We start from the raw sequence: 27,357 nt of genomic DNA, 5'->3' as shown, positions 1-27,357 counted from the left end.
CCTCCTCCAGGGGATCTTCCCAACCCAGGAATCCAACCCAGGTCTCCCGCATTGCGGGCAGATTCTTTACTGTCTGAACCACCAGGGAAACCCAGGAATACTGGAGTGGGTAGCCCAGCCCTTCTCCAGGGGATCTTCCCGACCCAGGAATTGAACTGGGGTCTCCTGCATTGTAGGCAGATTCTTTACCAGCTGAGCTACCAGGGAGGCACCCATGCCCTCTGCCTCCTGCCTTAACTCATCTGAGCTGTGATGTGGCAGCAAGCATTTTCAAAGCTCCCCAGGTGGTTCTAATGAGCAGCAAAGTTTGGGAACCACGGGCCTACACCAAGCTTGAGGCCAGAGCCTGTGGCTCTCTGTAGATGGAACAAGGAATTGGAGGCAGAGGACAAACAGTGGGAACGGAGAGAAGTGGATGGGTTAAAATTTAGGATGTAGAGTGGACAGGAGTGAGTGATACTGGGGAGGGAGCAAGTGTAGAAGCTGCTGTCTGTGATGTCCAGGCTTCAGGCTTGGGTGACTGGGGGCATGTGGTCCATTTTCTGAGATGCAGAACACAGCAGGAGAAAGTGGGTGAGTGCAGGAAGATCTCCTGATTAGAGGTGATGCATGCTTATTACAAAGAGGTTTGGCTTAAAAAATCTTAGCCCTGGCCGTGGTTATCATCATTACCTTCTTCCTCATCATGAGTCTGAGAGGCTGCTTGAAGCCCTTGTGCTCACAAGGATTAAAGTAATGATGTCGCCCTCTGGTGTCACTATCTGTGTATTACGAGCACTCAGGCATCAGTGACACATGCAGGAGATGGACCCAGGATCCAGGCCCAGGTAGAACAGGGGCTGGAGGTGAGCGATCAGAGATGATCTCTTTTAGTGCTCAGGCTACAATCTCCCAGGGCGCCCCATGCTTGGCCCAACTTGAATAAGGTCTCCTTTGGATAAGCCGTTGTTCCTGCAAAGTGCTCACCTCATGGAAGGAGCCTTGAGCAGAGGAAAGACTACTGAATGGGGAGTTTGCTGATGGGAGCTGCAGGCACAGCTCTGCCAGTACTGGCTGTCCGACCTGCAGTGAGCACCTTACCTGGGCATCAGTGTCCTTATCATGACGAGGTGCTCCTGGAGGACTAACAGTGTATCTGTGTTGATGACGACAACAGGGGACAAGACTGACCTTCTCTGCCTCCAGGGAAGAGACAAGTGGCAGTTCTCACGTTCTCCAGAAAGGCTGCCACACGCCCGTGAGGAGTAGAGAGCAAGTCTCCAGGCAGGCTTCTGGAAGGAGGTAGCATTCCATCCGGGCCCTAAAGTGTCTGTGGCCAGACACCCCTCCCTTGGGACATTCAGGAGAAACTTGTCATCTTAGAGAAGGCCTGTGGTCGGAGAAGAAAGGTTATGGGCTCTGGAGTCAGACAGCCCAGGCTTGACTGATGGTTCCCCCAGCTGCATGACCTTGGGCAAGTTCTTTAACCTTTCTGAGCATATAATCTCATGTATAAAACTGGGATATAATGAAATGACAACAGCAAACTCTTATTTAGCCCTGTGCACCTGGTACCATTCTAAGCACTTTTCATGTATTAACTAATTCAATCCTCACAACAATCCTACAAGAAAACTAGCCCCATTTGACAAACAAGGAGGAGGAGATACAAAGAGGTTATTTCGCTGGTTCAGTCCCCAGGCACATGGGCACGCGGTTGGTGGACAGTTACTGCTGTGACCACACAGATGATAGTCAGCGGATTTTACTGGAACAGGTAAGCTTGTTGGCAGAGCTCAGTCTCCTGGGAAGGTCAGTGTCTAGGAAAGAATTTCAAGAGACAGAAAGTGACATTCTCCAGCAAGCATTAAGCACAGTGCATGATCCTTTTATTTGTGACCACATCATGATACCCTGTAGTCCCTGGGACTTCCTGAATGGAAGGACCGTTTGGCTATGGAAAGGGATGGGCTCTTAGAACTGGCTTCTTCCTACCAGCCTCAGTGAGCCCCACAGTACCAAAACCCCGCTGGGTCTTAAAAAAGGGAAACACTTCCTCTCCCATGTAGCTAAGGGTGGTCATGTGACCTTGTTCTGGTCACACGATATAAGGGACATCTGCTGGGAGGGTCCTGAAAAAAGATTTCCCTCCCTAACAAAGGAGAAGTACCTGGAAGGGGAATTCTTTTCCTTCCTGCTCCCTTCCTGGAATAGGATTGCTGTATGTAAGAAACTGCTACTTGGAACTGTTGCAGCCATCTAACAGCCAAGAGGCAAAGGTCAAGAAAAAAAAAATTCCTAAAGAACTTTGAAACCGTTGCACTGTTTAGCATGGAATCACTGACCTCCAGACTTCTGGTTATGTGAGAAAATAAGCCCCCGTTTGTTTAAGTCACTATTGCTTATAGCAAAAAGTTTTCTACTATTACACCCAAGCTGTTTCAATATATTCATTCGTTTGCCCAGTCATTCATTCATTTAACCAACAAATAGCATCTGGCGTACAGTGTGTCAATCATAATGGAGGGAAAGGAGGATATGACTATAATCAAGACAGGATTCCTGGCCTCATGAATTTCTGAGCATGGGTCAGGGTATTAACAAGAAGGAAAGCACAGAAATCTACTGGAGTATAGAACAAAGATAGTCAACCTGTGCAATCATCAAGGAAATGCTTCAAGGATAGTGTATCATGAAGGGTTCAGTGCTGTAACAGAGCCTAACATGCAAGGCCTGAAATAAGAGAGAAGTTTGTTTTGCTTTGTTTTTCTTTTTCATGCAACAACCCTGGGTTTTGCCAGCCATAACACAGGGCTGCCCTCTCTGGATTCAAAATGTCAGCTCCCGTTGTTACCATTTCCCACCCAGTAGGAAAAGGGGAGTGGAAGTGGAAAGCAGTCAACTCCTTCTCTAAACATGAGACCTTCAGAATGGCCATCATCAAAAAGTCTACAGATAACAAATACTGGAGAGAGTATGGAGAAAAGGGAACCCTCCTAAACCGCTGGTGGGAATGTAAATGAGTGCAGTCACTATGGATGATAGTATAGAGATTCTATTTAGAAAACTAAAAATTGAACTACCATATTATCTAGCAATCCTACTCCTGGGCATATATCCAGACAAAACTATAATTCAAAAAGATACACGAACTCCTATGTTCATAGCAGCACTATTCACAATATCCAAGACATGGAAACAGCCTAAATGTCCATCAACAAATGAATGGATAAAGACGTTGTACAATATACAATAGAATACTACTCAGCCATAAAAAAGAATGAAATGCCATTTGCAGCAATACGGATGGACCTAGAGATGATCATACTAAGTGAAGTAAGGCAGACAGACAAATACCATATGACACCACTTATAAGTAGAACCTAAAATACAACACAGATGAACCTATATATGAAACAGAAATAGAATCAGGGACATAGAGAATAGACCAGTGGTTGCCAAGGCAGAGACGGGTGAGAGAGGGTTGGATTGGGAGTTTGGGATTAGCAGATGCAAACTTGTATATATAGAATGGATAAATGACAGAAGTCTTACTGTACAGCACAGGGAATTAAATTCAATATCCTGTGATAAACCGTAATATAAAAATATGAAAAAGAACGTTCATATATGTATAATGAGTCACTTTGCAGACAGCAGTAATTAGCACAACATTGTAATTCAACTATATCTCAATAAAAAATAAATTAAAAAAAAAAAATGAGGACTTACCTGGTGGTGCTATGGATAGGAATCTGCCTGCTAGTGCAGGGGACACAGGTTCAATCACTGGTCCGGGAAGATTCCACATGCATGGAGTAACTAAGCCCATGAGTCACAACCACTGAGCCTGTGGGCCACAACTGTTGAAGCTCTGCAACAAGAGAAGCCACGGCAGCGAGAAGCCCACATACCACAACTAGAGTGGCCTCCACTCGCCATAACTAGAGAAAGCCTGTACGCAGCAATGAAGGCCCAGGACACCCAAAAATAAATTAATTAAATTTTTTAAAAAGCGAGCTGTTTGTTTAAAAAAAAAAAAGCAGATGAGACTTTGAAGTTGTCTGTATACACATATAAATCGCTTCTGCCACATCCTGTTGGCCAGACCTTAATCATGTGACCACATCTGGCTTGGAAGGGAGGCTTGGAAATACAGTCCATTAGCTGGGAAGCCAGGTGACAATAGGTAACAACAGGGAAGCTTTCATTGCTAAAAGAAGCAAGGGGAAAGTGGTCCTGAGAAAGGATCGGCAGTAAAGGAATGAGGCTATTTTTCTCAACCCAGAGAGCAATGGGGATTAAGCAGGAAGTGCATGGTCAGCTTTGTGTTTTTAAGAGATCACTGTGGCAGAGGATGGAGTGGAGGGGGACCGATAATACAGGGGGTGGTAAGTTCTCTCTGCTCTTCCAGGATTTGGCTCTCCATCTCGGCTGGAAGCTTCATGAAGGTAGAGACATGACGCTTTCTCCTAACTCCGGGATGATTGCAGGGAGTCTCTCAACTCCCAGTCCAGTTGAGAGACCCCCTGCAGGGCCCAGGACTCAGGCCTTTCAGCAGAAACCCTGACCCTCTGTCCCCTCCCTTTCCTCACTCATTCCCCTCTTCCTCCCCACAGCACAATTGCCAGCACCAGGGCAGACACCAAGTCCCCTCTGTCTGCAACACCCAGGCTGCCTCTGCTATGACCCCAGGCATCTAACTAGCAACCCCCTCCTAGGCAAGCCTCGCCCACTTCCTCCTCGGCCTGCCATAGATGGGCAGATTTTGCAGAAGCCTGATGTTGGGAAATGAACCCGTTTGGTGTTAAGAGCTTCTGAGCTCTGTGTACACCAGCACCACAGCAGATGTAAACACTCACGGCCTCTCTTCTCTGGCTAGATAAACTTCAGGCTTTTAGGGGGAGGCACCGCCCCATCACACTCACAGTGTTTAAAAAAGGTGTCAGCTGCAGCGCGTGCTTTTGGCAGACTGCAACTCTCCCTCTCCCAGCTGAAGTCCCAGATTCTGGGCCACTGATGCTCAGGCCAAGGGGGTGGGGGGCCCAGAGTTCATCTTCTAAAGGGGCCAGCTTGGGACCCTCTGGTTTGTGGACAAGGCGGGGCAAACTGTGAGGAATAAATCCTGAGATGCCGTGGAAACACTCAGCATCCTCCATAAGCTCTGCCTGACCTACACAGACATGTTTTTTTAGTTTAAGCTTTAGATTCTGTGAAAATAAGAATGCCACTCCCATCACCCCTGACTGGGTGATGTTCTAAACTTTATTCATTATTTGTTATTCATGTAGTCATCTGAGATTTATTGAGCACCTACTGTATGCCAATGTGCCAGGTTTTACACTGCCCTGCCCGCTCTAAGTCCCCTAAAATCCCATCACTGCCAATCCCATTAGTTAAAGGTTTTCACATCTATCTATCTATCTGTCAAGTTTCTATCTCTCTATTAGATATGTATCTACCTATTATAGACAGATGCTTCCTGGTGGCTCAGATGGTAAAGAATCTGCCTGCAATGTGGGAGATTCGGGTTCGATCCCTGAGTTGGGAAAATCCCCTGGAGAAGGAATGGGAACTCACGCCAGTATTCTTACCTGGAAAATTCCATGGACAGAGGAGCCTGGGGGGCTACAGTCCACGGGGTCGCAAAGAGTCAGACACAACTGAGCCACTAAGCTGCAGCATTATAGATATATAGATAAATAGATGATATTTGCAATATATACAATTTACCATCCCTCACCCCTGAGTCATGTTAAATTTGATTCATCATTTTCATTCAGTCCGCATTTAGAGGGTTCCTGTGATATGCTCTCTGCTCTCCTGGAGAAAAGACATAAACTAGACACAGCCCAGGCCCTGAGGAGCTCCCCACCTGTGTGACAAGGAGGTGACCAAGAAGTGGCTTCATGAGAGCGGAGGCAGGCAAGCCAGTGCAGACTGTACAGGATGGGGGAAGCCATCAGGAAGCGGCCCCCTTCACAGGCCAGAGGACTCAGGGGCTCCCCCTCTCTTCTCCAAATGAGGAACTAGATCAGGGCTCCTGTGTCTTTGAATTTCATGGACCAGTAAAATATAAAAACACCTAATTGAGGGAACCGTACAGCTCATCAGCATGGTATTCCACTGCGTAAGAAACGTAAAAGGAAAAGAAAAACCAGGGAGGCAACTACCATCTGCCATCACCATTATTTCATGCAAGAAAGGATATTTTAACCCCCAAAGCAAGAAGGGCATAGTTTCGGAATGAAGGCTGATTTTTCAAATGGGATTCATTCACCCAAATAAACGGCTCACTGTGCTGTCCTCGTCCTCGTTCTGCCCAGCCCAGGTGAACTTCGTGGTGACCAGATAGATGACCTGCCGCCGCATGTGACCCACTGAAGCCGTGACCAGGTGGTCCAAGCCCAGCCAGAGACATGGTTGGGCGACTGCCAAAGGCATCTCTGGGACACTGTGGAGGGGCACCTGGGCCACAGCGCTTCCTGGAACCCTTTTCTTTCTCCCATCCCTTACCCCTGCAGCAGCTCCCACTGTCTCCTCCAAACTCCCTGAAATACAATTCCTCTCCCATTCTAGTCTTCAGGACTCCAGCTTGAAAACTACAATAACACAAACCATGAGGGTAACTCTAAGGGGTCCTTCTAGCGCAGAGTGATCCGACCTGGGGCTGTCCAAGGCCACTGTCTCACCATCACTGCTCAGCCACCCTCTTTGCCCTCACCTGCTTCTCTCCCCTCCCTTCCCCAGGGGTTGATCCCATGTGCTCCTTAATAAACATCCTGCACTCTAAAGTCGGAACCAGAGTAGCCTCCCAGGGGTACCCAACCTGCACTGCTGCTCAGCCCATCCAAACAGACTGATGGGCAGCATTCTCCTCCACTTCCTGGAGTCTGGACGTGTGCAGCGGAGCTAAAGGAATTTGGAATGTTTTCCTGTCTTGAGAAAGACCGGCTTTCATGGCCATTGTTTAGTGATGGACTCCGCAGGCCAGCTCTGTGCGCCCCTCTGTCCAGGGTGGCCCCCACCCCCTCCTTCTACAAGGCCACCAGTACATAGTTGGAAAGCTACAAGAGCACATGATTTAAGGGGGAAATAAAACTCTTAGATTTAACAGCTCCGAAACATAATCCTCACGTAAACACTGGAGGTGGTGGGATGCTGGCAGGGAGGAGAAACGGGTACTGTTTGGGGCTTCTCTGATGGGTGACACATGCTTCGGTGTCTTATCCTTGCACTCTGCTTGTACCTGAAATTCCTTCTGACAGCCTGGAGGAGGAGGCAGAACCGCCAACAGAGTAGGTTGCCCCAGCTGACATCCTTATTTCTACACATTCTGCCTCCAAAACCCTGGTCAGCGGCGCATAAGACAAACAAGCCCCGAACTGGAGTGTCTGCGGCTCTCCCGCCAAAAGACATCAGAGGCAGAGGTCGTTCAGCAAAAGGCAGTTGTCCAAACAGAGGCTGGTGGACCAATCCAGACAGGGAACAGGCCCCCCTCTGCCCCATGGCCTGGCCAGGGTGGGAACCATTGTGTCCTAAGCTGACTCTGGGAGGGCAGGAGGCCCAGAGTCCTACAGTATACACACCCACGAGAAGAGTAGGGGTCCCCGGAAGCTGGCTGGAGTCCAAGGAGACAGCATATCCTTAGCACAGCAGGGCTGCCAGTGCTGGTGACTGAGAACCCTCCAAGCGTTAAGGAGGGACATGCCCTGCCCTTCTGAGGCTGCTGGGTCTTGATGGTCTACACCCCCATGGGTGTGCACAGCATGCGTTTACACATGCCAGTCACATACGCATTCAGTCACTCAGACACAGCAGCCTCAGGCAGTGCCCAACACACCACACAGTCAGTGCCCAAGAGTGGAGTCTGCGGGCCGCCCCTCGGGGTTTTCTGGAGCTCACAGGAGAGGCGGTGAGCCCTGTCCTTGTCCTAAGACAGTGGTTCTCAAAGTGAGGTCCCTGGGCCAGCAGCATTAACATCACCCGAGAACGTGTTGGATATGCTTTGTGTTCCGTCTTGGTCAGAGAGCCCTGAGCAGGCCCGGGGGCCTCCCACAGGGCTGCGACTCCTTGTCACGCCTTCTATGTGTCAGCTCCTGTGCTAATCAGACTTAACACACACTATCTCATTTAAAACTCACCAATACACTGTGAGATGCATGCTGTATCGTTCCTATTTTTTTCAGATGGGGAAACTGAAGTTCGGAAAGGTTTAGGAGTCCTTGCCTGGAGTCCCCGAGGCTCCCAAGCCCATGCCCCTAGTCACATTCTAGATGTAGCTCCGGCCCCGCTGAATGTAAACACCCCACTGAGGACTGTGCCCTCCATGCCAGGCCCCACCCCTGCCACCCCCTCAACTTTCCCTGGGTCTCTCCCTGCCTCAGCAGTCAGTCCTAAATCTTTCCTCAAGAGATGAAGCCTGGCCATCCACGCAGGAGGTGGGACGAAGGGCGGAGGCAAAGCCCCAGCTCGTGAGAAGACAGCACCTCTGCCAAGGCCCTCGTCGCCCCGCACCACACGGCCCCGCCCGGAGAGCAGCAGGACGGCCTCCCCGCCTGCACCCCAGCGCCTGGAGAGACAGCCTGCTGCACAACTGACCTGCGGGATCCAAACAGCCGCTTTGCGCACGTCTGATCCCTCATGTCTCCTGAACCACGTTAGGCGGGACCTGGGTTCGAGTTTATCACCAACTTACTACATGACCTGGGCTGGTCCCCACTTGGAATCTGTTTTTCCATTTCTGCAGTGAAGACGCAGGCTGATGATTTAGAAGGATGCTTCTTACTCTGAGACCACGTCTTGGATTCTAGATATCCACGTGACGTTGGAGAAGGCTAGCCAGGACATGGGAATCTGAAGTGCCTAGGGCTCTGGACCCGGCTGTCTGCTCAGCCTAACTCATCTCTGTTTGAGACTTGGGAGTGACCCCCGGGCTCCCTGGACGCACCTGGCTTGGCACCTACTCCTCCTGCTCCCCGCACTCAGAGAGGATTTGTGTGCTCCCACAGGGCACCAGGACCTGGAGGGAGCCAAGGAGCCTTACCCCTTGTGCCAGACTCAGAGGCGGCCATGGGGGCCTGTGTCGTGATGACCGATATCAACATCTCGTCTGGCCTTGACAGCAACACCACGGGCATCACAGCCTTCTCCATGCCCGGCTGGCAGCTGGCACTGTGGACCGCAGCCTACCTGGCCCTGGTGCTGGTGGCTGTGATGGGCAATGCCACAGTCATCTGGATCATTCTGGCCCATCAGAGGATGCGCACGGTGACCAACTACTTCATCGTCAACCTGGCCCTGGCCGACCTCTGCATGGCTGCCTTCAACGCTGCCTTCAACTTCGTCTACGCCAGCCACAACATCTGGTACTTTGGCCGTGCCTTCTGCTACTTCCAGAACCTCTTCCCCATCACAGCCATGTTCGTCAGTATCTACTCCATGACTGCCATTGCTGCTGACAGGCAAGAAGGGGCAGCGGGGTAGTGGGGCAGTTATGGGGAGCCGGTTCACTGTGTTGGCTTCAGACAGGGCTGATAGCACACCCATAGTCACACAGCAAGTTAAGTCTAGAACCCAGGGAATTAACTGCCTCCCAACCTGTTCATGATCCTAAACTATGCATCTGGAATAGTTTCACAGAGGACTGTGGAACTGAGACGAGAAAGGATAAGGTTAGACACGAGAAAGAACTTTGCCCTAGATGGGTGTTCAAGGCTATAGGGGAAGAACAACAGTGTTTTAGGGACCTTCTGGAGTGTTCTCCTCTGGAGTTGATTTTTGTTTTGGTTTCTTTATTTTACAAGGAAATTGCTTATATTGTTTCCTATTCCTAGATAGATTATTTGAGGGGAAAATTAAACACTGCATGCAGTTACCACATAATTACGATGGAGCCAGTTACCTCCCAGGTGCTGCATCTCTGGGGCTGCAGACTGAGCCTCTGCAGGGGATGGGGGACAGGAGGGTAGAAGAGTGATCAGTCAGCAGATCTGAAAGTCACCTAAGACTTTCATTCACTCAATAAGTATCTGAGGCACTGTTTCAGGCACTGGGAAATATATAGCAGTGGGAAAAGTGTGGTCTCATGGAACTTCCGCCTTAAAGCTCAGGTGGGGGTGGGTAGTATGGACTGTAGAGGGCAGGGTCCTCTGGAGCCAGGAGTCCAGACAGGCAGGAGGCGGTTGACTAAGTAACTCAGGGGAGGGAAGACGGTGGCTCAGGTCAGGATGGTAATAATGGAGACGCGTCCATTCATTTCTTCATTCATTCTTAGTCATAGGAAGAAATTCCCCCCCGTGCCCACTATGTACAGACACTGTTCTGCACATTCAGGTAAAAACAGATAAAGATGCTTGCCCTGGTGAAAACTTAAATAGAAACACAAGACTAAATAAATTATACATTGTATTTTGAGGTCTTGAGGGCTATGGGAAAATATTAGGAAGGGGATAGGGGATTCGATGGAGAAGACAATGGCACCCCACTCCAGTACTCGTGCCTGGAAAATCCCATGGACAGAGGAGCCTGGTAGGCTGCAGTCCATGGGGTCGCTAGGAGTCGGACACGACTGAGCGACTTCACTTTCACTTTTCACTTTCATGCATTGGAAAAGGAAATGGCAACCCACTTCAGTGTTCTTGCCTGGAGAATCCCAGGGACAGGGGAGCCTGGTGGGCTGCCGTCTATGGGGTCGCACAGAGTTGGACACGACTGAAGCGACTTAGCAGCAGCAGCAGGGGATTCGAAGCTCTAGGGTTTGTGTTTTGGGGTGGGGCAGGTAGTATATCAGATATCATGTCAGGATCAGCAAAAGGGTGGGCTTTGAGCTTTGTCTTATTGTCCTGGCCATGTCTCAAGATTCAGATTAATCCCAGTGAGGAAGGCTCAGGGGGTCATCTAGGACCAAGGTCATTTCTGCATATGTAGAGCACTTCCTTCACTGCAGAGAGCTGGTAGGCAGCTGCTTTGGGCTTTGTGCAGAAGAACTTCGGGCTCTGTTCAAGTTTCTGAACAGAAGAGAGGCTGTGCTGCTGAGGAACTCGGCAGGGCGGAGCTGCAGGACAATGCCCCAGATGGACTTCTGGTGTGGCCACACTGCCCTCTTGTGGCCTTCTGAGAGCATGTCCACGCTCAGAAGGAGGCGATGAGGTAGACCAGAGGTTTAGGGCACTAGTGTGCCATATGTCTACAAGACAGTCACCAGCCCGGCAGCTCTCTGCAGGTCACCAGCAGGGTGTGGGGAATAGGACTGGAGAGTGTGGGCCTGGAGTGGGAAGAGGAGGTGCAGACTGGTCTGAAGGGCGTGCACCCACCGCTCACACCGCCCTCTGCTCACAGGTACATGGCCATCGTCCACCCCTTCCAGCCCCGGCTCTCAGCTCCTGGCACCAGGGCGGTCATTGCTGGCATCTGGCTGGTGGCCCTGGCCCTCGCCTTCCCCCAGTGCTTCTACTCCACCATCACCATGGATGAGGGCGCCACCAAGTGCGTGGTGGCCTGGCCTGAAGACAGCGGTGGCAAGATGCTCCTTTTGTAAGGCCTGGGGGTGGGGGAACATGGTGTGTGTGCACATGCCTGTGTGTGCGTGCACGCACGTTCATGGTGTACACATGTGCAGTGTGTAAGTGTGAGTGCATAGGTATCTGAGTGAACTGGGGATAATGTGAGCACAGGATCAACTAAAAGTGACACTTAGCACTCAGTAAATGTCAGGTCTAGTCTAAGCACTTTACATACATGAACTCATTTAATTCTCATAACAGTATGAGTATGTATTATTATTATTTCCATTTCTCAGATGAGGAAACCAAAGCACTAAAAAAACTAAGGGCCTAGGACCACACAGCTATTAGGTGGTAAATCAAGGATTTAAATTCAGGCAGTCCTGCTTCAGAGTCCAATCTCGTCAACACTCTTGCTTAAATAAGGGGGGTATCAGGGTACTGAGGCAGAAAGAAAGGGCAGATGATGGAGTCTGGGATGTTTTCAGGAGGAGCCTGGAGATAGCCTTGAAATGTGGCAGGCACCATGGGCTAGGGGATAGGGGCAGAAAGCAGAACTCAGACGCCGTGCAGCTGCTGTGTGACTCTGGATAAGTCCTTTTCTTTTCTGGGCCTCAGTTTGCCTAGTTCTCACGTGGCTCTGTCTTCCCCAAGAACCTTGGAAATTCAAAATCGAGGATAAAGAATCGGTTGAGGTTCTGGGGGCAGTATTCGGGTTGGAATCCTGCTCTGTCCCCTGCTGGCTCAAGGATCCTTTGAGTAACTTAACCTCTCTGAGCCTTTGGCTCTTTCTCTCTCAAAGGAGATTCGCAAGAGAACCTTGCTAAGGAGTTGTTGTGAGGCACTGCAGCAGAACCTGTGCCCAGTACGTGGTCGTTTAAACGGGAGCAAACGAAAACAAACCCGTCAGACTTAGTCCAAGAAAAGCCTGGCTGCCGCAAGTATAAGGCTGTACACGCTCTGAGCCCAGAGCCGCCAGATCTCGGCGACAATTCAGGCCCCTCCCCGCCCCGTCTCCCAACGCCGGCCCCTACCTCTCCTCCAGTCCCGAGCACTGGCCAGAAGGCGCCATTCCTCTGAGAAGCCTGTTCCTGGGGACTGCTGTGTTTCGAGGTCAGGCCCTGCCATGGGTTTTTGCCCTCACCCTGTACCCTCACGTTCTCAGGATTCAATGCTTCGTCGGCGGTGTCCATGTAGGGACTCGCCCCTCTTCCTGGCTCAGGGAAGGGATGGGAGCGGAACATTTCGAGACTGGCCACTGGGGGGAGATGTTTTTCCACCTTCAGTTCAGTTCAATTCAGTCGCTCGGTCGTGTCCGACTCTGCGACCCCATGAATCGCAGCAAGCCAGGCCTCCCTGTCCATCACCAACTCCCGGAGTTCACTCAAACTCACGTCCCATCGAGTCCGTGATGCCATCCAGCCATCTCATCCTCTGTCGTCCCCTTCTCCTCCTGCCCCCAATCCCTCCCAGCATCAGGGTCTTTTCCAATGAGTCAACTCTTCACATGAGGTGGCCAAAGTATTGGAGTTTGTTTTAGCATCAGTCCTTCCATTGAACACGCAGGCTGATTTCCCTTAGGATGGACTGGTTGGACCTCCTTGCAGTCCAAGGGACTCTCAAGAGTCTTCTCCAACACCACAGTTCAAAAGCATCAATTCTTCGGTGCTCAGCTTTCTTCACAGTCCAACTCTCACATCCATACATGACCACTGGAAAAACCATAGCCTTGACTAGACAGACCTTTTTCCACCTTAACATGGAGCTTTTCTCCTGGAGGCACGGAGTGGTGAGAACTCAAGGTACCAACCACCAGTTTTCTGGGGTCAGTGATTTGTGACCCTGATTCAGACGACGGCAGAAAGCAAGAGGGCAGAGGTGGGCTAGGAGGGTATACTTTGGTGATACTTCGAATTCTGAGAGGATTTGGGCGAAAGCTTGGTTTCTTGTGTGTGAGAATTTATTATTCATTCTTGGGTTAGGGAGCTTCTGAGATTTAGACTGGGGGCTCCATCCTTAGAGGCTCACATTCTGTGTGTATGGATCTGATAAAATGACAGATGCCCTCTCCAAGAAAATGCACATACACTTTCAAAATCAAAATGCAAAAAAAAAAAAAAAAAGGCATTCTCAGGTGTGAGAGAAGCCATTCCTGATAATGGCAGGCCCTAGAAGATGGTCCCCAAAGCTCCTTGGCTCTCCCTTCTGGTGGGAACTTAGCCCAGAGTGAATCCCCATCCTGCACCGGCCCAAAAAAGAATGAGGCAACAAAGGGGCATCACTCATACTCGGGAAGCATGGTGGAGATGATCTCCATGTTTTACAAACGGGGAAACTGAGACTGAAGGAGAGGTCTGATTGCCCAAGGTCATGCTTTAAATTAGAGGCCGGACAAGAATCCAGGTCTTCTGACTCCTCAGGGCTCATTCTCAGTGAAAGGGAAATCATTTAGGTGTTAAGTCTGTAGAGCTGTTTCACATGACACAGACTTCCTGTGCCTCTCTGAGCCTCGGTTCCTCGATCTGGACACTGAGACAGATGGCTCAGCTGATCCTCAAGGCCCATCTGTGACTTCACAATCAAAGGTGACAGGGCCTGGCACTCACTGCTCCTCCTCTCCTTACCTGCTCCACAGGAAGATAGATGGGGATCAGGGTGTCTAGGAGGTGCCAGACATTTTGTAATTAGAAAGTCGAATTCTAAACTCAGGTTTTAGGGAAGGCATTTAGGGAAGAACCCATCTGCTCTCCTCCCTCCAGGTGGCAGCACCTCTTGAAAGGGGCCCAGAAAGGCTGGCACGTGCGGAGGAAAGTGGCTTGGGAACACCTCAGTTTTCCTAGAAGATCACATGACAGGGCCAGGGGTCTCGGGTCCATTCACCAAATGCTCCCACCTGGGTCTTGCTGGAGCGTGACTGCAGCATCACTCAGAAACCAGAAGGGGCAGCAGGCATGTCCTTTACCCCAAAGGAAATAAAAGGACCTCAACACAGCCCCGGGTGTCCTCCATGGGGACCGGATGAACACCGTCAGTGGTGTTCCAGGCCACTTGCTCACAGCAGAAAGTGTGTCTGCTGATGTGAGCCGTGTTCCCAACAATGCTCATGGTCGGGAAGAGCTGATCCGATAGCTTGAACCGTGTGGCCCGTCTTCACTGCCCCATTCCCTAGTAGGGATGCTGGTGCAGAATAGGAATGTATCAACTCCAGGAAATCTATTTAGACAGACAGATGCAGATATAGACGATATACATAATCTAATACCTGTGTATATACACACATATAATGCATGATTCTGGAAGAAAATATTCCAAATCGTTAATAGTGGTGGGCGTGGGATATGTAATTTTACTTCCTCTTTTGTGCTTAATGGGGCTTCCCTGATAGCTCAGCTGGTGAAGAATCTGCCTGCAATGCAGGAGACCCCAGTTCAATTCCTGAGTAGGGAAGATCCCCTGGAGAAGGGAAAGGCTACCCACTTCAGTATTCTGGCCTAGAGAATTCCATGGACTGTATAGTCCATGAGGTTGCAAAGAGTCGGACACGACTGAGCCACTTTCACTCGTGCTTAATGTCATTATAAATTTTAAACAAATGTATTGGTTAACTTTTTCATTCCTATTTATTTCCTCGTTTGATAACTTGTCTGCCACTTGGAAGGACTCAGAGCTTACACTGGTGTCCCTTTTGCGGCAGGGGAAGCCCTCACTGGGCACATATGCTAGTCGATTTGCCTTTAAAAAAGAAAAAAAAAAATTAAACCAAGGTCTTGGGAGGTGGCCCCGGGGTGGCCTGCCAGGAAAACTCAGGGGCACCGCAAGGTCCTGGGGACTGAGCTCTGGCAGTTGCCAGGTGCCCAGGCCCTTGACTCTCCCTCCAGGTACCACCTCGTAGTGATCGCCCTCATTTACTTCCTGCCTCTCGTGGTGATGTTCGTCGCCTACAGTGTCATCGGACTCACGCTCTGGAGACGTTCTGTCCCGGGGCACCAGGCTCATGGTGCCAACTTGCGCCACCTGCAGGCCAAGAAGAAGGTGAACTCCGGGGGCGGAGGGGGCGGGGTGAGGGCGGGGCCGGAAGTTTGGCCCCGCCTCGGCATCGGCCATTCTGGGCCCACCCCCGAAAGGGCGTCGCGGAGTATAGACTCTGCATGTACCTTGCGTTTGTCCCAAGTCTCTGGCCAGAGCCTTCATTCCCGCTTCCCCAGGCCGGCCGACTTGCCTTTGGTCTTTGGGTTGTGACAGACACAGATTGCAGTGAGTGGGGTCTTGCGGACCCATAGCTAGCAGGGTCTCTCCTAAGGATGGGGTTAGGAGCGAGAGCTCATCCACTCTCCAGGGAGGGGAGCTGCTTTGCTCAAAGAAGGATCCAAGATGCTTTTTAGAGAAGGTGGCATTGAACTGGGCTTTGAGGAGTGAGGACTAAGAAGGAAGGACAGCAGTGTGAGCCTAGAGACCAGCCTGAGCAAAAGCTGGGTAGAGGGCCCAGTAGTGCCTGGGTAGCAGGTGTTCTGGGGGACTGAGGCTGTGGACGCAGAGGGGACCTGATTATTGAGGGCTTCTCAGGCTGGCATGAGGGGTGCCCCACCCTCACCCTCAGGAAGACTGGTGGGTCTTGGGGCATCCGGGCTGAGGAGTGACCGGAGTGTCTCCTGGACCAGTTTGTGAAGACCATGGTGCTGGTGGTGGTGACGTTTGCCATCTGCTGGCTGCCCTACCACCTCTACTTCATCCTGGGCACCTTCCAGGAGGACATCTACTGCCACAAGTTCATCCAGCAGGTCTACCTGGCACTCTTCTGGCTGGCCATGAGCTCCACCATGTACAATCCCATCATCTACTGCTGCCTCAACCACAGGTGAGCCCTCATCCCAGCCCCTCTCCTCAGCCTGGCTCCATCTGGACCCCTCTGCACAGCTTCACCACCCCCATGGGATTGCCATCCTCACAGGGATCCGCCAGCATAATCCTCGCTGTCGTCTGGGCCTCGCTTGAGCCCCACCCCCTCCCCAAAGCTCTGCCCAATGCCCAGCCCACAGCTTTCATGACCGCTTGCTCCTGCTCTTTCTTCTGGGGGCTGCACCTGGGACAAGAAGAAGAGAGAAGGGAGGGACAGAGAGATGGAGGGAGGGGCAGAGAGGCAGAAGGACAGCCGAGAGGGAGGGAGGAAGGAGCCAGGTAAAGGAGGGAGGGACTTGGCTACTTCCCTAGTGGTCCAGTGGTTAAGACTTTGCCTGCCAATGCAGGGTGTGTGGGTTTGATCCCTGGTTGGGGAGCTAAGATCACACGTGCCTGTGGGCCAAAAAAACCAAAACATAAAGAAGCAATATTGTAAGAAATTCAATAAAGACAAAAAACCAAGGAGGGAGGTACTGATGTTTTTAAGAGCCTTCTACATTGAGGAGGCACTGAGGACTGTCTGTGGGCGAGGACAGTGCCAGCTGCAGCGAATGAAGCACTCAGCCTGAGGCCTGGGGCCGAGGCTGGAGGGGAAACGGGTTGCTCCCTGGAAGATCACAGGAGGGGCTTTCAGGGGCGCTAGGAAATGACCTTGGCAGAGACTGCCAGGGAGGAAGGAGCCCAATTCTCACTCCCTGCTGCTCTCATACCTCTAGAGAAGTGGAGTCTCACTGAGGGGCTGGCATTTGCTCTGGAGCACGTGCACAAGTGGGAGATGCTGGGCCAGGCAGGAGCCCCAGTGCCCGATTCTTTACCATCTGAGCCACCAGGGCTACCCATGTAATGGGATGGAGGTGTTATCCCCATTTTACAGATAAAGAAACTGAGTCTCAGAAAGGAAGACTCTCCTAAACTCATACAACAAGAATTCCATGTGTTTCCAAGGTCTGTAATCTCATCCCCACATCACACATTTTTCTCTCATGCAGTTGTAGAAGTGAGGACTTAGAGACAGGGACTGTCACATCAGGGAGGGCCCCCAGCCTTCTGTGTCTATGCCCTGGTACCCAATGACACAGTCCGTGGGAGTCAACACCCCGCGGCTCTATGAGTTCCTGAAACAACCTCTGATCGTTCAGTATTTGAAGACACCAGCTCTGCAGTAGGACTGTTCCTCCTAGTGCAATCTTCTTTTCTCCAGAAAATAATCTCCAGTGGCTTTGTGTGCCAGCACTGCTCCAGGCCCTTTGGGATACGCTGCTGAACAAAAACAGTGATCCCTTTCCTCAGGGACCTGACCTTCTTGGGGAGCAGGTGGAGATAGACAATAAGCAAACCTATGAGTGGACTCCGGGAGTTGCTGATGGACAGGGAGGCCTGGCGTGCTGCGATTCGTGGGGTCGCAAAGAGTCGGACACGACTGAGCGACTGAACTGAACTGAATGAGTCAATGAGCCACAGTGTGTATTAGGTGATAAATCCTATAGAAAAAAAGAAGAACTGGGTAAGGGAGGACAGGAAGTAATGGGGGAAGTAATGGGCATAAAGGTTGCAATTTTACAGGATGGTCAGGGTAGGCCTTACGAAGGGGCCTTTTGAGCACATTTGAGGACTGAGTGGGCCCTGGTAGCTGTCTGGATAAGAGTTCCAGGCAAAGGGAACACCCAAGGCAAGGGGGAGAAGCAGGGAGAGGATTAGGCAGTTGCAGTAATCCCACCAGGCAAGAGATGGTGGGTTTAGATGCATGAGAAGTGGTCAGAATCTGGAGATTGCTAAGGTAGAGTCAACAGAATTTGATGGAGAGGAAGTCAAGGATGACTCCAGGTTCTTGGGTGGTCAGTTATCAGGAGCTGAGATGAGGACGACTATCAGGGACATGGTGGGAAGAGGATAGGGAGCTCAGGTTGGGACATGCTGAGTGTAGGTATAAGGGACAGTGGCCATGAAGCTCCCATAATAAAGGCATTTATTGGGCTGTACCGTGGAATCTCTAGAGCTACAGGGGGAGGAACCAACGTCAGGTTCGCGCTTCTGCAACACAGAAGCTTGCATCTCCTGGGAACAGACCACTCAGTTGTCTGCCTCTCTGCACCACACAGGGCCTCATTTATTTCTGCTCCTGACAGGACAGTGTCTACCTTCTGCCAGCTCTGTCTCACTTTTTCCACTCACTCTCCTTCCTCTGATCTCTCATTTACATGGGGACCCTCTGTGCTGCCACGGGGAAAGCTCACTTATTTTTTAAGCAAATGTCCCCAAACTTAGTCGTTCCATGTGCATATTTCCTTTCAAAGCAGTCCCCTTGGAGAGCATCCTTATTCCAGCCAACATTGCCAAAGCCCCAATTTCTTAAGATTCCTCTTTGCATACTCCTTTAGAAGCCAGTTAACAAATCAAACAAGAAAATCTGTTGTGTTATAATTGTACTTGGTTTGTTTTTGTTTGTTTGTAACAAATGGTCTTGTCCAGCTTAATCACCCACTTCAAACTTGGACTTGGCTCCAGATTACTTCTGGCTGTTTCCAAAACTCCAACCCACTAAAGAACGTGTCTCTGAGCTCTTTTTTAAAAATTCTTTATTTTTGGCTGCCCTGGGTCTTTCGCTGCGCACCGGCTTTTCTCTAGGTGCGGTGCGCAGGCATCTCATTTCAGCAGCTTCTCTTGTTGTGGAGCACAGGCTCTAGGGCACTCAGGATTCAGTAGTTGTGGTCATGGGCTTAGCTGCATGAACGTGTGAGGTCTTAGTTCCTGGACCAGGGATCGAATCCTCGTCCCCTGCATCAGCAGGAGGATTCTCAACCACTGGACCACCAGGGAAGTCCTCCAGAGACCCTGAGCTCTTATGAGTGAATTTCCGAAGCAACTTTACTCTGGAGGGGAGATCGGCTCCTGGAGGTGGGGCAGCCACAGGGCAGTTCCCATAACTGTTGGCCTCACTCCATTTCTCAAGATGACCCCTCCAACCCTCAGGTTTCGCTCTGGATTCCGGCTTGCTTTCCGTTGCTGTCCGTGGGTCACGCCAACCGAGGAGGACAAGATGGAGCTGACCTACACTCCATCCCTCTCCACGAGGGTCAACAGGTGTCACACTAAAGAGATCTTTTTCATGTTTGGGGATGTGGCCCCCTCTGAGGCTGTCAACGGGCAGGCTGAAAGCCCCCAGGCTGGAATGTCTACTGAACCCTAGAGCCTAGTGCCTGGCTGCAGGGAGAGGCTCTGCACCCTTGAGAAGTAGCCAGTCGAAAGGACCACATCTGAAAGTTTGGCCCGTGCCTCACCCTTCAGTACATCAATGGAAAGACGAGATGGGGCCAGGAACTCTGCAGTGGGTACTGCCTCTCCCAGCTAGCCCCTCAGACAGTGCTTCGGGGGATCCAGTAATTCAAAGACAGGGTGAGCTAACACTTATCTAATCCAGGAGTTGTGAGGTCGAATGCCTTCCTGGGGCATACAACATAGAGTAAATTGAACCCAGTATAAAAGAAAAATTGTAGATATATTGATAAAAGATAACTGACTTCGTGTCGGGGCAATAGGGAATGGTGGGGACTGTGGTGAACTGGAGGGCATAGGAATCCAAGGGGGACAGTAGCTGATCAGCTCTGGGCAAATGCTGCCATGTGACTGATCCTCTACATCTTTTAAGAGAAGCCAGAAATCCAAATTTGTGAAACTTCCAGAATTGTTAAATTTGGCTCACATTTTTATAAATGTTGTGCAAACCAAACAAAACACACCCGTGGGCAGTACTCAACCATGACACTGATTTATTATCAGGATAAAGACACAAGGAAAGAAGCTGCTTAATTTTGCAAAGCCCCTAACCTGTGAGCCAATCCAGGGCTTCTCTGCTTTAGCATCTAAGAACCCAGATCCACCCCAGGGGAGATGGTGGTTAAGGGTCAAAAGAAGCCTCAGCTGGGTGGTCTCAAGACAATGACCTTCACATTGTCTTCCTCTTTCAGTTGCAAAACTACTTTGCAGGGAGGCTGAGGATGATGGGAGAGATGCCTATAAATCAGCAAGTCCAATACATGTTAAGTGCTTCATAGACAGTGTGTGAACTCAGTCACTATGTCATGTCCAACTCTTTGTGACCCCACGGACTCTAGCCCACCAGGCTCCTGTCCATGGGATTCTCCAGGCAAGAATACTGGAGTGGGTTGCCATGTCTTCCTCCAGGGGATCTTCCCGACCCAGGGATCAAACCTGTGTCTCCTGCATTGACACGCAGATTCTTTACCACTGAGTCACCTGGGAAGCCCTCCTAAACAGCAGCCGTGACTTCCATTACTGCCATGGCAGCCGTCTGACACGAATGCCTCTGCGCGTCAGCAACACAGCCGTCACCCTTACTTCCGCTCAAGAGGCTGGCAGGCAGAGAACGCCAACCGCCCCATCCCCTAGAGAGCTCCAGGCCCAGCAGGGTCCACACTCACCCTGCTTGCTGACTCACCTTTCCTGCCTCGGGCCCTTCCAGAAGAACCACATAATGCTGTAAATGCACACCTAGAGATTAATGTTACCTGTGTTCTCCACAAAAATCACTGTGCCGTAGGCGCTGGCAGTGCCAATAAAGGGACCCTGGTCTGACAAAACCAAGTGAACATGCAGTCAGTCCTGGGGAAGACGTTGCAGAGGTGTGACATGGCACTGCAATCACAGGGCACCAGAATGTGGACTGACGTGGGGTCCACTGGCCAGCTCGGGGGGAGGAATCCAAAATGGCAGCCACAGAGTGGAACAGTACCCTCGAGGCTGAGGTGGGGCAGGGATGGAAGGGTTGGACAAGGGCCAGTTTCCCATAGAAGGGGTTAATTTTCAATGGGGCGGGGGTGTGGGGTGGGGGTGGGGAGAGTACCACAACCCTGCTACCCAGGGCTGCTGCAAGGCTTCATCTACTTGGGCAGGGGGTCTCTTCATCTGTTGGCCTGGAGTTGGCGGACAGGATGATGAAGGCAGGACCTGCTCGGGAACAGCGGGGGCCAGTGTTGCCCCGTCCTCTCGGGAAACCCAAACAGCCCCTGAAAGCCAAGCTTCTACTTTGTTCCAACTACGGGTGAGGAAGACAGGCTATTGGAAGACAGAAGCCTTTACCTTCTGAAAAGGGTCAAGGTGGGGGTGCAGGAATCCCCCCCCAAGGCAGGCCCCTGGGGCTGCAGCAGGGAGCCTGGAGGGCAGGTGCTAGAAGACACGGGGAGAGCATCCTTAGCCAAAAGAAGGCTGAAGAACACAGCCTTCATTTCAAACTGCCCCCGACCCAGAAGGCCACAAAACCCCCTAGGGTTTGGTTTTTGCCACATCCCCCAATATCCTCCCCACTCCCCAGTCATTAATCATCACTCGGGTCTTTGAATTGGTACAAAGTTTACTAGGTCATACAACATGGCTCACAAAAGCAATGGGTAATTCCAATGAGCGTACTGTTTCTTGATTGGTTCCTTTTACCCGAATGGAGACAAGACACTTGCCCGCAGGACTGCCCACCTCCCCTCCCCAAGACAGACAGAAGGCAAGACTGTCACACTGTGGCTATGACCAGTTCCACGGACACATAATTCAGTGGCATTGCCATGCCCAGCTGGGACACCAGCCAGCAGCAGGTGTGGGGCCGGGAGGAAGTGGCGGCCACTGTACCCATGGGAGGAGAAGTCCCGGCAGTGTCTGCTGGTGATAATACATTGCACATGGGGGATGGGTCCCCAGGGACGGGCAGCGGAGGCCCTTAAGGCCTGTCAGATAGTGTGACTTTTCATCTTGGGCCAATAAATAACTGTTGGACGAATGCATAAATTAGAAACGGACGCCACTAAACTTCACACGTGGGGAACGTACGACCGGGTTGAAATCAAATCATGCAGAGTGGTAGGGCAGGTGAGGAGGGACCTGGAGGGCAGGGAGATTATCAACAGCACACACTCTATTTTGTACCCTACGTTACGCGCCGTTAGTGGGCTTCTGGTTTCCTCCCTGTGGTGGTGCAGGCGGGCTCTGGTGCCGGCGTCTCCCAGCACAGCTCGCTGGGCAAAATAAGGGGTCACTGCTTGAAGAGAGAAGTGCTGGAAGGGCAGCAGGCTGGGGGTCAGGACTCTTAGCTGCTCATTTCTTGCCGGAGCCGAACGCCCACCGCTGTGATGAGGGCGGCTCCCTTGCCGCTGCCGTCTTCAGATAAGAGGAAGGACACATTACACTTTGGTGACAGTTCCTTCACGGTTTGGTGCATGATTCTGGAGAAGCTGAAAAGGACGAAAAATAGAGATGGGTTGGTAGAGGAATAGGAGAGATGCCGGACCCACCTGAAGATGCTGAAGCAGCCAAAGGGAAGGAGGGAAGCGAGGGAAGTGAGAGGGGTGGGGCTTCTCTGAAGCAGCAGAGACTTATTGAGAATGGCTGGGAGGAAAGCAGGTTTACTGCCAACCTAATTACAATTTGCAGCAGGGAGACACGACGGAGAATCCCAAACGAGCTCCTCTGGACAGCTCCTGAGGGCAACAGCATGAGTAACACACCCAGACAGCTCCCGTCCTCAGAGCCTGAGGATCTGAGAAGACCGAAATCCAAGAAGGGGGTGTCGAGACCTGGGTGTGGACCACTGAGGCGCGCCAGGCTGGGTCAGGTGTTCAGCTCAGCAGGCTTCATGGAAATAAACATCACCCATCCTTAGCTTGCAGCCCTCTGAGACCCCAGTCCATCAGCACCTGAAGCTGAGAGGGAGCCTTCCTTTCCACCCCCAAGTGAAGCATAATCTCTAAATGAGAAGCAACTCTGGATTCTTACATTTTGTGCTGCAAATGAGATAGGGCCAGGCTGAGAATGCTCAGGGCAGCGGGGCTCCTAGAGGTAATACTGCTTGCCCTCTGCTGAGTATCTCCTAGGTGTCCCACACTTGATATACGTAATGTCCAGTCTGCCAATGGTTATTATCCCACAAAGAAGAGGAGACTTGACAGAGATGAAGGAATTGAGCACAGCTTCTAAAGGGTGCTGTCAGGATTAAATCCAAGCCTGTCCACGTTGGGCTCCAAAGACTGGCTCTAAACACAGTGACAAGGAGGACAGTGACAAAGGTGAAGAAACAGGTGGGGATGGAGCCAGACAGCCTGTTCCATTCCAAGCCATGGCCGTGAGGTAAGCAGGCACTGTCCACGCTGAGTTGGGTATGCCTGCTTTAAAGTAGGGTGACATTATGGCTGGTTTACTGGGGAATGGTCCCACTGTAATTATTAGTAGCCCTCTCTCGACTGGCCAAAGTACCTCTGTTTCAACAATAATAAGCTCGCTCCATTTGTAAGAGCCCAGCTTTGAGACATGTGGCGGGTTAAAGAGCAGATGGGCCCACCCATTCTCCTCCAGCATGGGATGTGGGACACCGGACCCAAAGGAGGTTGATCCCGCCCGCCTCCGTGCTCCAAAGCCCAGGGCCACGATTGCTCCTGCCTTCCAAGGCTCTTGACAGACTGATGTAGCAGAACAAGACAGTGGGTCCTCTCCCTTTCTTTCACTCCCTCTCCTGGCTTCTAAAAAACAGCTTTCCTGCTCCCCGCCCAGGATACAAGGGGCCCGGGAGGAGCAGCAAGCAGGAAATGTCAGGACCACGGGGTGAACTGGCCAAGTGAAGCCACTTCTCCGCCCTGCGCCCGCTTCCTCGTGCCAAACAAGCCCCGCCCCGACCGCACAGCCTGCAGGCCGGCTGTGTTCCTGGTGAGGAATTTTACTGGAGGGCGGGAAATCACATCCTGGTGTCCCGGAACCAAAAGGGGCCTCGCCCACGCGCCCACCCCCAATGGAAGCCCCACTCACTGCGGATGAAGCTTGTAGAGCGTCCCGTCCACGCCCACAGTCACGTTTAGGCGGTCCAGCCCCCTGTTTTCGCGGATCTTATCCACCACAGCAGCCATGCCTGCGCCACACAGCTGCGCCGCCCTCTTGGACACCACCCCACACACGGTCTTCACGAGGATACTGTCGTCACACGTGCTGTTCAGGCCCAGCTGCTGGAGGATGGCCCGGACCTGCAGCAGCGCTAATCGGTCACTGTGGGGGACGAAAGTCAGGAGGCCGGATGAAAAGGAACCCGCTGGAGAGCAGCAGGGGCCAGCCCCAAAAAACTGAGCTTATCCACGAAAAGGGTTATGGGGTTTTCTCTTCCCTTCAAAGTAATATTTTTTTTAAATGACCCTCCAAGTATTACAAGTTAAATTGTAGAAAAACTGGCAACTCTAGAAAAATTAAAATCGGAAAATTAAAACTCGACAGCCCCAACACTGGGGAAAATACTATTAAGGTTTAAATGTATTTCCTTCCAATCTGTTTTTCTGGAATATCATTAAACTGCATTTGTTCTGTATATAAATAGGCTTGTCATTTATTTATGTTTAAATTTTTATTTTTACTGGAGTATAGTTGATAAATGGGCTTCCCTTGTGGCTCAGCTGGTAAAGAATCCACCCACAATGCAGGAAACCTGGGTTCAATCCCTGGATTGGGAAGATCCCCTGGTGAAGGGAAAGGCTACCCACTCCAGCATTCTGGCCTGGAGAATTCCATGGACTGGACAGCCCATGGGGTCACAAAAGGTCAGACATGATGAGTGACTTTCACTTTCACATAGTTGATTAATAATATTGTGGGCTTGCCCTTTATATATGGTTTTCTTTCTTGCTTTTTTCTTACTTCATATATCTGAGGGAGTTCCTACCTCCTTATCCAAGACCAGGATTGAAAAAGGCTGCCATAGTAGTCCATTCTGGGAATGACCATAATTTATTTAGAGAAATTTAACTTGAAATTTTTTGCTACTATAAAGTAACACTCTGATGACATTCCTGTTTATAAGTCTTTGTGTGCAACTCAGATTTTTCCTTTAGGATACATTTCTGCGTCAAAGGGCTTTTGACCCAGAAGGCAAGTGCCTTTCTGAAAGTTGACTCTTGGTCTCCTGGGATATTTGTCTCCTCATGAAATTGAGAGTTGACAATGAAACAGTGACGATGACAACAGTGACAAGAGCCCTGAGCCTTTTCTGAGGACTCGCTATGTGACAGGTGTTTACATACATCACTTCATCCCTCTTCCTAACAGCCAACTGAGCCACATCTGACTGTTCCCATTTTAAAGATGTGGCAATTGAGGCTGGAGGAGACTGAGTAACTCACCCAGAGCTCACAGCCAGGGACATAGAGCAGGTCTCAGGACCAGAACTACCAAAGCTATCACCCACCATGCCATGCTGTGTATCTTGTCCTATAGAATGCGGATGTTTTCTTTCTTTGGTTTGCTGTTTTGTCTTTTAAGCTTAATGACTGATATTGTTTTTAACTTACAGAAACCATGCGGCTAAAATTTGCAATTTTCTCTTTATTATTTCTCCCTATGATATGACACTTGAAAAGACCTTCCCCAGCACTTCACACCCATCAGGATGGCTCTTATTAAAAGAAAAATAAAAACAGAAAATAAATAGTGTTGGCGAGGATATAAAGTTTGAGCCCTTGTATATACTATTGGTGGGATGTAAAATGGTACAGCCTCTGTGGAAGAGTATAGCAGTTCCTCCAAGTAAATAAAATAATTATGTGATCCATCAATTCCACTTCCATACCCAAAAGAATCAAAAGCCAGGATGTGATCATGTATTTGCACACTCATGTTCATAGCAGCATTATGCACAACAGCCAAAAAGTGGAAGCAACCCAAGTGTCCATGGATGGATGAATGGATAAGCAAAATGTGGTGTACACCATACAAGGAATTACTCATATTCAGCCTTAAAAAAAGGAAATTCTGACACATGCTACAACATGGACAAAACTTAATGATACTATGCTAAGTGCAGTAAGCCAGATGTGAAAGGACAGAGGCTGTATGATTCCACTTACATGAAGTCACTAGAGAAGTCAAAGTCATAGACACAGAAGGCAGAACAGTGGTTGCCAGGGGCTGGGGGAAGGGGGATATGGAGAGTTAGTATTTAATGGGTACGGAATTTCAGTTTGGGAAGATGAAAAAGTTCTGGAGAGGGATGGTGCAGATGGTCGAACAACAAAGGGAATGTATTTAATGCTGCTGAACTGTCTACTTCCAAAATGGTCACAATGATAAAGTTAACACTGTGTATCTACCACAATAAAAAGGGCTTCCCTTGTGGCTCAGCTGGTAAAGAATCTGCCTGCAATGCAGGAGACCTGGGTTTGATCCCTGGGTTGGGAAGATCCCCTGGAGAAGGGAACAGCTACCCACTCCAGTATTCTGGCCTGGAGAATGCCATGGATGGATGGAAGTCGTAAAGAAGTCCATGGGGTCACAAAGAGTCAGACTCGACCGAGCAACTTTCACTTCACCATGATAAAAAAGTATTAACAAGAAATAGTCACTGATATTTTCTTCTCCTTCTTTTCTGGCTGCTATTTTCCACACTTGGCTCATGGGTGAACTGAGAATGAAGAGAGAAGGAAGTAGGAATCTTGGTATCATGGCCCCTCCCTCCCCTGAGACTGTGAAATGCCACCACTCTGGGTGCTCAAGACCTTCAAGGTCGGGGCCTCGGGGCTGCTGTCTACAGCAGCGAGCACTTTACTGCATGGGTTCTGGTGGGCAATGAGTTTCACTTGCAGGTTACAGACCCAGGCTCGGGGGACAGTGAGGAGCAGGCCCTGGCCCAGTGCCGCTATCATGACCACCCTAAAATGTAGGAGGCTTCTGCACAAGCGCTTTTGCTGAGCACTTTCCTACTCTCTCCCACAGTTCACTGTGCAAGATGGCGATGGTAGAGATGAAATGTCCACTCCATGTGAGAAAAACAGGAGGAAGACAGAAGCAGCTCGCTGGGACACTGTGGGTGGTGAGCCCTACGTCCGCAGCTGCCTTTCAGAGAAGAGGGTGAGGTCAGACCAGTGGCGCTTGGCTCTTTTGGACTCGATGCTCCTTCAGTTCAAATATCCGCGATGCACCTTTCCTGTCCTGAAATGTAACCTACTTA

General features: G+C 50.6%; 2 protein-coding genes across 6 annotated transcripts in view; one reads left to right on the top strand and one right to left on the bottom strand.

Moving 5' to 3' along the window:
* The first annotated feature begins 9,051 nt into the window (after nucleotides 1–9,051).
* TACR2 (tachykinin receptor 2) lies at nucleotides 9,052–20,541 on the top strand. The gene is made up of 5 exons (XM_055566414.1): nucleotides 9,052–9,443; nucleotides 11,320–11,514; nucleotides 15,362–15,515; nucleotides 16,142–16,338; nucleotides 19,350–20,541. The coding sequence occupies exons 1-5, from the start codon at nucleotides 9,052–9,054 to the stop codon at nucleotides 19,564–19,566; spliced, it is 1,155 nt and encodes a 384-aa protein (XP_055422389.1). The 3' UTR covers nucleotides 19,567–20,541.
* Nucleotides 20,542–21,729: 1,188 nt separating this feature from the next.
* Nucleotides 21,730–27,357, bottom strand: part of HK1 (hexokinase 1) — a 99,698-nt gene continuing 94,070 nt past the window's right edge. For 3 of the 5 annotated variants that reach the window (XM_055534866.1, XM_055534875.1, XM_055534854.1), the window contains 2 exons: nucleotides 24,180–24,413; nucleotides 21,730–22,615 (listed from right to left, as the gene is read on the bottom strand). In XM_055534866.1, coding sequence (XP_055390841.1) covers nucleotides 22,471–22,615; nucleotides 24,180–24,413 — 379 coding nt within the window. In that variant the 3' untranslated portion in view covers nucleotides 21,730–22,470. The other 2 variants (XM_055534862.1, XM_055534879.1) reach the window with 2 other exon arrangements.

Source organism: Bubalus kerabau, chromosome 1 (genome assembly GCF_029407905.1).
Source record: "Bubalus kerabau isolate K-KA32 ecotype Philippines breed swamp buffalo chromosome 1, PCC_UOA_SB_1v2, whole genome shotgun sequence".
Classification (NCBI taxonomy): domain Eukaryota; kingdom Metazoa; phylum Chordata; class Mammalia; order Artiodactyla; family Bovidae; genus Bubalus; species Bubalus kerabau.
This window is presented reverse-complemented; position numbering and strand designations above follow the sequence as displayed.

Excerpts from the sequence above, each read along its gene's own strand:
- TACR2 (XM_055566414.1), top strand. The coding sequence starts at position 9,052 with ATGGGGGCCTGTGTCGTGATGACCGATATCAACATCTCGTCTGGCCTT. Across the intron at positions 11,515-15,361 it reads GGTGGCAAGATGCTCCTTTT|GTACCACCTCGTAGTGATCG; the intron begins GTAAGGCCTGGG and ends CTCTCCCTCCAG. Across the intron at positions 16,339-19,349 it reads TACTGCTGCCTCAACCACAG|GTTTCGCTCTGGATTCCGGC; the intron begins GTGAGCCCTCAT and ends TCCAACCCTCAG.